Raw genomic sequence first — 10,370 nt, 5'->3', positions numbered from 1 at the left:
TATTGTTAGTATCATTGCTTCCATACCGCGGTTTTAAACCCGGTAGCGTGTGATCGGCAGCTTCTTTGTGTCTGTTGGTGCTGCAATCGGAGGATGTCATTCTTCGTAAGCCTCATCGGGATCTGTGCAATTACTGCTCTTCTGCTAGCAGCATTTGCTCCATATATCAGGTTCGTATTTATCCCTTGAAATATTTTGAAGCATTTGTTGGGTGTCAATATATCAGGCATTAGTTATCTTTCTAGCATCTGCAGTCTTCAGCAAATAAATTGCATTTAGTTTTGGAGAAGCAAATCTATAACAGTGGAGATTTGGATGATTGTGTTTTTCAAACTATGTTTAAAATATCACAGTGTAAAGTCACTTGACGTGAAATAGTTTTACGATGTCCATGCTGTTCATTGAATAAAACAGGGATAGCTACGACTTGTATAATTCTTCAATGCAACCTTTGAATATTTTTTATTTAGTGAATTAATGTAGGTAATATTTGCCTGTATGTTTCATTCAAATCTCTTCTCGCTCTAAATAAACAGTTTGACGCGGTGAAATAACTGTGACAAATCATCTCCAAAACTTAATTCCGCGTTGTAATAAATGCACATTTAAAAAAAACTGGTGGAACAGCTGCCCCTTTTGCGCTGGAAGGCATTGTAATGACCCCAAAGATAGCGTTTAAACTGATGAGCGTCGGAACATTTGGTCAGGTCATGGGCGGACCACTGTTTCTCCTACGTTTGATTGGCTACTTGCTGCCGTGCGTAAGCATCTCACCTTACAACGGACGCTTTCGGTCGCCAGAGGTCCTTGAATTGACTTTATTTCTTACCTCCTTTACATACATGAGGAGTAAAAATTCTTACGTTACATCTCTGTCTAAATGTGCAATGTGCAATTTATAGTAATTTATAATAAATAGTATGTCCAACAGGACACTCAATATAACATATAAATACAGTTGTGTCAGCATGAGTTAATCAGTCTGATGACCTGGTGAAAGAAGCTGTCTCAGAGTTCGTTGATCCTGGCTTTTGTGCAGCGGTACCGCTTCCCGGATGGTAGCAGCTGGAACAGTCAAGACCAGGAAGGGAGCAGTTACTCTATTGGGAGTATTCTATAGGCCCCCTGGTAGCAGCAGAGATACCGAGGAGCAGATTGGGAGGCAGATTTTGGAAAGGTGCAAAAATAACAGGATTGTATCATGGGTGACTTTAACTTCCCTAATATTGATTGGCACCTGATTAGTTCCAATGGTTTAGACGGGGCAGAGTTTGTTAAGTGTCTCCAGGATGGATTCCTGTCATAGTGTGTTCACAGGCCAGCTAAGGGGAATGCCATACTAGATCTAGTATTAGGTAACAAACCAGGTCAGGTCACAGATCTCTCAGTGAGTGAGCACCTGGGGGACAGTGACCACCGCAGACATCCCACCTCTGCCGGAAGTTCCGGGAGTCTCCCGCATATGAATAGTGGCTGCCTGATGCCCGCAAATTATATACAACATCACGGAAATCAATTTTTTGAGAGCGCGAGAGAGAAAGCAAGCAACAGCACAAGAGAGCGCGCGAGCGACCACGAGAGAGAGCGAGAGCGCGCCATGGCAGAGTGTTCCAAAAAAAAAAGAAAATATAAAACGCACGTCACTCCATGCTACACTAAAGTGTACCCCTGCCTAATAGGGGTCAAAAATAATGACAGTGTTGCTCGCTGCACTGTTTGCAACAGTGACTTTTCTATTGCCCATGGTGGGTCAAGACTGTAAAAGACATGTTGAGGTGAGTTTAACAGGTGTCATTCATTCATTAGCATAGCTAACATTATTTAAACTAGCTGGCTGGCTGCTAAGGAACTACTCTATTGCAGACACCCCACCTCTCCCGGAAGTCTCACCCAAATTGATGATGCTGTCTCCCTGAAATCAGTTTTTGCAGGGTGGACTGTCTGCCACCGCTCCCTGGCCTTTAGCATTATCATGGAAAAGGATAGAATCAGAGAGGACAGGAAAATTTTTAATTGGGGAAGGCAAATTATGAGGCTATAAGGCTAGAACTTGCCGGTGTGAATTGGGATGATGTTTTAGCAAGGAAATGTACTATGGACATGTGGTCAATGTTTAGGGATCTCTTGTGGGATGTTAGGGATAAATTTGTCCCGGTGAGGAAGATAAAGAATGGTAGGGTGAAGGAACCATGGGTGACCAGTGAGGTGGAAAATCTAGTCAGGTGGAAGAAGGCAGCATACACGAGATTTAGGAAGCAGGGATCAGATGGGCCTATTGAGGAATATAGGATAGCAAGAAAGGAGCTTAAGAAGGAGCTGAGGAGAGCAAGAAGGGGGCATGAGGAGGCTTTGGCGAGTAGGATAAAGGAAAACCACAAGGCATTCTCCAATTATGTGAAGAACAAAAGGATAACAGGAGTGAAGGTAGGACTGATTAGAGATAAAGATGGGAAGATGTTCCTGGAGGCTGTGGAAGTGAGCGAGGCCCTCAATAAATACTTCTGTTCAGTATTCACCAGTGAGAGGGAACTTAATGAAGGTGAGGACAATATGAGTGAGGTTGATGTTCTGGAGCATGTTGATATTAAGGGAGAGGAGGTATTGGAGTTGCTAAAATACATTAGGACGGTTAAGTCCCCAGGATCTGATGGAATATTCCTGAGGCTGCTCCATGAGGTGAGGGAAAAGATTGCTGAGCCTCTGGCTAGGATTTTTATGTCCTTGTTGTCCACGGGAATGGTACCGGAGGATTAGAGGGAGGCGAATGTTGTTCCCTTGTTCAGAAAAGGTAGTAGGGATAGTCCAGGTAATTATAGACCAGTGAGCCTTACATCTGTGGTAGGAAAACTGTTGGAAAAGATTCTTAGAGATAGGATCTATGGGTATTTAGAGAAACATGGTCTGATCAGGGACAGTCAGCATGGCTTTGTGAAGGGCAGATCATGTCTAACAAGCCTGATAGAGTTCTTTGAGGAGGTGACCAGGCATATAGATGAGGGTAGTGCAGTGGATGTGATCTATATGGATTTTAATAAGGCATTTGACAAGGTTCCACACGGTAGGCTTATTCAAAAAGTCGGAAGGCATGGGATCCAGGGAAGTTTGGCCAGGTGGATTCAGAATTGGCTTGCCTGCAGTAAGCAAAGGGTCGTGGTGGAGGGAGTACATTTGTATTGGAGGATTGTGACTAGTGGTGTCCCACAAGGATCAGTTCTGGGACCTCTACTTTCTGTGATATTTATTAACGACCTGGATGTGGGGTTAGAAGGGTGGGTTGGCACGTTTGCAAACGACACAAAGGTTGGTGGTGGTGTTGTGTATAGCGTAGAGGGTTGTCAAAGATTGCAGAGAGACATTGATAGGATGCAGAAGTGGGCTGAGAAGTGGCAGATGGAGTTCAACCTGGAGAAGTGTGAGGTGGTACACTTTGGAAGGACAAACTCCAAGGCAGAGTACAAAGTAAATGGCAGGAAACTTGGTAGTGTGGAGGAGCAGAGGGATCTGGGGGTACATGCCCATAGATCTCTGAAAGTTGCCTCACAGGTAGATAGGGTAGTTAAGAAAGCTTATGGGGTGTTAGCTTTCATAAGTTGAGTGATAGAGTTTAAGAGTTGCGAGGTAATGATGCAGCTCTATAAAACTCTGGTTAGGTCACACTTGGAGTACTGTGTCCAGTTCTGGTCGCCTCACTATAAGAAGGATGTGGAAGCATTGGAAAGGGTACAGAGGAGCTTTACCAGGATACTGCCTGGTTTAGAGAGTATGCATTATGATCAGAGATTAAGGGAGCTAGGGCTTTACTCTTTGGAGAGAAGGAGGATGAGAGGAGACATAATAGAGGTATACAAGATTTTAAGAGGAATAGATAGAGTGGACAACCAGCGCCTCTTCCCCAGGGCACCACTGCTCAATATAAGAGGACATGACTTTAAGGTAAGGGGTGGGAAGTTCAAGGGGGATATTAGAGGAAGGTTTTTTACTCAGAGAGTGATTGGTGCCTGGAATGCACTGCCTGAGTCAGTGGAGGCAGATATACTAGTGCAATTTAAGAGACTACTAGACAGGTATATGGAGGAATTTAAGGTGGGGGGTTATATGGGAGGCAGGGTTTAAGGGTCGGCCAAACATTGTGGACTGAAGGGCCTGTACTGTGCTGTATTGTTCTATGTTCTATGTTAATAGTTTGTAGTTGGGGTGACTCGGGTCCCCAATAATCTTTCAGACCCTTTTTACACACCTGTCTTTGTAAATGTCCTGAATAGTGGGAAGTTCACATCTACAGATGCACTGGGCTGTCCGCACCACTCTCTGCAGAGTTCTGCGATTGAAGGAAGTTCAGTTTCCGTACCAGGCAGTGATGCAGCCAGTCAGGATGCTCTCAATTGTGCCCTGTAGATAGTTCTTAGGATTTGGGGGCCCATACCAAACTTCTTCAAACGTCTGAGGTGAAAGAGGCGCTGTTGTGGTTGTTTTCACCATATAGCCGGTGTGTACAGACTCCTTGAGACTTTCAGTGACGTGTATGCCAAGGAACTTAAAGCTGTTCACCCTCTCAACCCCAGGTTCATTGATGTCAATAGGGGTTCGCCTGTCTCTGTTCCTCCTATAGTCCATAACCAGCTCCTTTGTTTTTGCGACATTGTGAGAGAAGTTGTTTTCTTGACACCACTGTGTCAGGGTGATAACTTTTTCTCTGTAGGCTGTAGGCTGCCTCATTAATTAGCAGATTGGAGCTGTGGGTGGCGACACAGTCATGGGTATACAGGGAGTAAAGGAGGGAGCTGAGGACGGAACCCTGAGGGGCACCTGTGTTGAGGGGCAGAGGGGCAGAGGTGAAGGAGCCACTCTACCACCTGCTGGCAATCTGACAGGAAGTCCAGGATCCAGCTGCAAAAGGCAGGGTGAAGGCTGAGGTCTCTGAGCTTCTTGTCAAGCCTGGAGGGAATTATGGTATTGAATGCTGAACTGTAGTCCAAGGACAGCATTCTCACAATGATTCAGTATGACTCAGTCCTACACTTATAGACCAATTTTAGCTTCTAGCTCAGAGGAGCCACCCATTAAGAATTTGTACCTTTTCTCTTTCAGTCCTTCATTGGCCGCACGTCTCTCTCTTTCACCTATGGATTCTTAAAATTCTCTGAGGTCTGAACCCCTCCCAATCCAGCCTCTGCATTCTTCTGATTATACTGTAATTGTTTCATTGGTGCCCGTGGATTCAGTTGCCTGAATCCTTTAAAGATGCTCTTAAAAACCTTACTGCAAAGCAAAACAAAAGCTGTAGATACTGGAATCTGTAATAAAAACTATGAAGTTTAAGGGTAGAAAATGCTGGCGATATTGAGCAATTTAAGCAGGAGCTATGGAAACAAAAACAGTAAGGTTTCACTTCAAAGGTCCTCTGCTTGAAATATTAACTGTTTCTATCTCAGCAGCTGCTACCTGTCCTACAAGGTATTTACATAATTTTTTTTTTAAACTTGAGTATCCTTTCAAATAACTGCCCTGGTATTTCTTGATGTGCCATGGTATCAAATTTTTAACAGCCCTATGTTCACCTTTTCTACATTTTATTATTTTAAGAGTGTGCATAAATGCATATGTCCCAAATCTAAATGATGAGTTAGTCCGTCATCTAGGTTTTGCTGATGATGGCTAGATTGATTTAAAGAGCATTTCATGAAAATAGCTGCAGGAGTAGGCCTTTCAGCTTTTCCAGGCTGCTATGCCGTTATTGTGGCTGATCATCCCAAATCCACTACCTACTCCTGTTTTCTCCCCTTGATCTGTTTAGGTATTAGTACTAGAAAATCCCACAAGATCACCAGTCTTTGGGGTGAGAAACGAGTTTTCCTTATCATATACACAGGCTGTGATATCCGATTTTGGGCTTCTTCAGCAAAAGGATCATCTTTCCTGCATTTAATCCATCTGCTTCCATTGGGATTTTGTGAAGTTCACTGAGGTCCCTTCCAATTCTCTAAGTTCCCATTCACGCTGCAATGTGTTGATCCATTGACTCTTCTTGCGCCAAGATGAGGCCACCCTCAGGGTGGCAGAGCAACATCTTATATTCTGTCCTGGTACCCTCCAACCTGATGGTATGAATATTGATTTCTCATTCCAGTGAATAAATTCCCCCCCCCCCCACCTTCCTCATTCCCCACTCTGACCTTTCACTTCTTCTCACCTGCCTGTTACTTCCCTCTGACCCCCTCCTCCCCTTTCTCCTACTGTCCACTCTCCGCTCCTATCAGATTCTTTCTTCTGCTGCACTTGACCTTTCCCACCTACCATCACCTTCCAGCTAGCCTTTTCCCCCTCCCCCCACTTTTTTATTCAGGCACATTCCCACTTCCTTCTCAGTCCTGAATAAGGGTCTAGGCCCGAAATGTTGACTGTTTACTCTTTTCCAGAGATGCTGCCTGGCCTGAGTTCCTCCGGCATTTTGTGGGTGTTGCTTTGAATTTCCAGCATCTGCAGACTTTCTCATTTTTTGGGGTGAACAGACGTTACTTTCAGGTTGATTGGCAGTACAGGTGGCCCCCGTTCTCCGAACGTTCGCTTTACGTCAGCTTGCTGTTACAAAAGACCTAGATTAGTTACCTGTTTTCTCTAACCAAAGAGTGTTTTCGCTTTTACGAAAAAAGGCAGCGTGTGCTCCGAGCAGCCAAGCTCCTCCCCCGGAATTACATTCTAGCTGACATAGCTTAAACTCGTGTCTGTGAGCATCTTGCTTTATCTCGATTTATTTTGTGCATCTGTTCGCAAGATGAGTTCTAAGGTATTGGAAAAGCCTAAGGGCGGGGGGGACCGCCCCTGTCTGCCAATGGAGTAGCAGTATTTTTCTGCTGCTCTTAGTTTTCTTTCTTTCCCCCTAGTTTAAGCTTTGAATTTAAAATTTTTACTTGTTGATTCTTGAGGGTGATCAATATGTCTATGTCTACTGTGTACATATATCTATTGATGCTTCTGGACACATCTTCAGTGATGTTCCTGGAATCGTCGGGTGTTTCGGGTCTTTCAACATCATACAACCTCCTCCAGGTGACCCAGCCGGGGCTGATCAGACCCCAGCTTGTGTCCAGATGGCTAGCTACTTATGACTCCATGGCTCCCCTCTTTTGAGCCACAGTCATCCTGAGGCCCTCTCTGCTGCATTGGTGGTGCTGCGGATGGCTCTCCTCTTCCTCTCTCCCTCGATGCCCAAAGTGCTGAAGGCTCTAACTAAAGAACGGGCTACGAATCCCCTACAACCAACCTCCACTGGGAGACACCTCGCTCTCCATCCAGTCTGCTGACAGTTGCTGACCAGTCCTGCGTACTTGGAGAGCTTCCTTTCAAAGGCCTCTTCCAAGCTATCTTCCCATGGGACTGTCGGCTCCAGCAGCACCACTTACTTAGTCGACTCAGACACTAGGACAATGTCTGGTCGCAGGGTGGTGGCTGCGATATGGTTGGGAAACTTCAGCTGCCCTTCGAGGTCCACCAACAGCTGCCAGTTCCTTGCAGAGGTCAGAATGCCTGCCGATGTTCTTTTGGCAGGTATTGGCTGCTCCCCAGCTCTGACAAAGGCAATGGTCTGCTTGGAGGGTCGGGACCTGATCATGCCTCCACCTGTACCGTCCCTCACCAAGTGCCCTTGCACAGCCGCTGAGGATGTGCTCCAGGGTTCCTCGCTTGGAGCACAGTGGGCACGCAGATGACTCTGCCTTGCCCCATGTGTGCAGATTTGATGGGCTTGGAAGCACATCGTACACTGCCTGGATGAGAAATTGGATGCGGTGTGGTTCGGCTTTCCAAAGATCAGCCCAGGTCACTTTCCTCTCAACCGTATTCTCCCATCTTGTCCAAGCTCCCTGTTGCTTCATTCCCACTGCCTTGCAGGCTCTCATCTCCTCCACTACTGCCCTCACCTCCTCCTGAACTAGACGACGCCTTTCCTTCCCTCTGGTGTCCATTTGGGGAGTTGGAAAGGATCCTAGCCCAGCTTGGCCTTGTGTGACCACTCCCACCAGCCTCCTGTGACGCAGCCTCGCCTCTGCCTCCTGAACAGCTTCCTCTGCCCTCCACTTCCTGCCAGTACTTACTTGGATCCCTGCTCTAGCCACCTTTGGGTCACTTGAGTCCCTATACTATAGCACTTCTCTGGCTCTTGTTACCTTGAATTCTTCCTCCAAGGATTCGAAGGGCAGTTGCAGTTTGTTGTGGTGTCCATAGAGTGCAATGCTGCTCAGGCTCTTTGGCAGCCCCAGCCATCTCCTGAGGTGGTTGCTAACCCCTCCTCTCTAAGCTTTCAAGAAGTGGGAAGAATTTACCTGAACCTAGTGATAAAGGTAATGGGAAAGGAAAGGTGCAAAAGGAAAGATCTGATGAAATGCCATCGTGGGCTGAAGATATCGTTTGGACACTGAATTCAATTAAGGATCAGAATGGATCAATTAAAGACCAACTGGAAAAGAATAGTAATGAAATGAAGTCATTTCTGGGAAAATTTAAAGACCTGGAAACTCAAGTTATTTCACACGAAGGGGAATTGAAGATAGCTAAGCAAAAGCTGTCTGAAGCTACAACTCGTTTGGAAAGATATCAAAATAAGATTATAGACCTGGAAACTAGGTCTCGACGAAGGAATATAAGAATTGTTGGGCTACAGGAAGGAGCTGAAGATGGAGATCTAACGGCTTACTTTGGTAAACTTTTCCACACTTTATTTCCTACCATTCTATTAAAGCCGCCTGCTATAGAAAGGGCATACAGGGCGTTTATCTCGAAATCGAAGGACTCTAGTAAACCAAGATCTGTTCTGGTTTGCTTTCATCACTTTAAAAATAAAGATCAAATAATACGACAGGCAAGAAAACAGAGGGTTTTTAGATTTATGGAATCTGAGCTCCGCTTCTACGAAGATTATCCAAGAGAGATAATGGAACAAAGATCAAAATTTGCCCTGGTAATGAAACAAGCATATGATAAGAATCTTTTCCCGTCTCTGAGGTATCTGACAAAACTTAAAATTTTCCCTCCTAATTCTCCTCCTCATACTTTTTTTGATCCAAAAGCTGCACTGGATTTTGTTCAGGCTTTGCCTGCCGCTGTCATCGACACCACTGTTGAATGAGCCATCTGAAAGGCTGTTTGGCTATTTGTATATTATTCGCATTTTGGAAAGAAGATTTATGAAGGTCACTTGTATATTTCATTGAGAGACTAATTAAAGAACACGGGTAGTTGTTCTTTATTGCATATTATTGGTTTTCCTTTGGAAAGATTTATGGTTTAAGTATCTCTGCTCAAATGATCTCTGGACATTTTATGACTGAGGGAAGAAGATAAGGCGATTTGTTCTTTTACTTTAATACTTTGTAGCTAATTGGGTAGTTTTTCCTACTAATAGGGCTTTTTATATATTTTTCTGTTCTATTATAACATTTTATAATTGAATTTAAAGCTTTTTTAGGGAATTAATATTAAACATGGCGCTGGTTTTTCTCTCTAAGAGATAACATTATTTTGGTTCTTTCTTGTTTATCAGTCGATGGAATGTAAGTACCTTTTTTTCCTGAGACTTTATTGTCTTTTTCACAAGGTCACTCTACTTTTTTACTAACTGGGGGGAGAGAAAGAAAACACTGTCAGAGCAGTCAGCAGCTTTGAATTCTATCGTAGATCACTTGCCTTTTTTGGGTTTCAGGGTGTGGGTGGGTGGGTTTAGAGTTAGTTTTTTCCCATTGGGTGGTTCCGGAGCATGTGTGTATTTTATTTGGTTGTATTCTTCATCACCGCCATCTTTGATCATCCTGCACTGGTATGTGCTTTGTGCATGTATAAAGTAGAATGAAATTATAGTATGCTGTTCAAACAGATTAATATAATAAGTTGGAATGTATGTGGTTGGAATCATCCTATCAAACGAAAGAAGACTTTTAAAATTATTAACCAATTCCAACCTGATATAATTTTTGCTCAAGAGACACATATCAGGGCGGGAGATCAAAATAGATTTTTTAGATGTGGAATAGTTTGCAATTCCACTCTACTTCTCAGAGTAAAACAAAAGGCATGTCTATTTTCATTAAACCTAATATATTTATTCAGGAGGATATTGAATCAGATTCTAATGGTAAATTTTTAATTGTTAAAGGAACAATCCGTAACAGAAAAGTTGTTTTGGTTAATTTGTATGGTCCTAACTTAGATGATCCTTCCTTTTTTAAAAAGGTATTCACTCTACTGCCTGACTTAAATGAATATATGCTCATAATGGGTGGGAATTTAAATTGTTGTTTAAATCCTATGATTGATAGGAGCTCAACCAATCAGCAACTTCCAAATCAATCCACGTCATTTATTAATTCCTTTTTGATTGA

At 43.8% G+C, this 10,370-nt stretch overlaps 1 protein-coding gene across 1 annotated transcript in view; it reads left to right on the top strand.

Annotated features, from left to right (window-relative positions):
* The first annotated feature begins 15 nt into the window (after positions 1-15).
* rdh12 (retinol dehydrogenase 12) overlaps positions 16-10,370 on the top strand; it is a 65,209-nt gene continuing 54,854 nt past the window's right edge. Inside the window, exon 1 of the mRNA XM_072266593.1 lies at positions 16-170. Within this exon, the coding sequence (XP_072122694.1) occupies positions 94-170 (77 nt within the window). The 5' untranslated portion in view covers positions 16-93. The remainder of the gene's footprint in view (positions 171-10,370) is intronic.

The sequence above is a fragment of the Mobula birostris genome, chromosome 1 (genome assembly GCF_030028105.1).
Source record: "Mobula birostris isolate sMobBir1 chromosome 1, sMobBir1.hap1, whole genome shotgun sequence".
Lineage (NCBI taxonomy): Eukaryota > Metazoa > Chordata > Chondrichthyes > Myliobatiformes > Myliobatidae > Mobula > Mobula birostris.
Note: the sequence above shows the minus strand (reverse complement) of the source record. Positions and strands in the feature narration are given on the sequence as shown.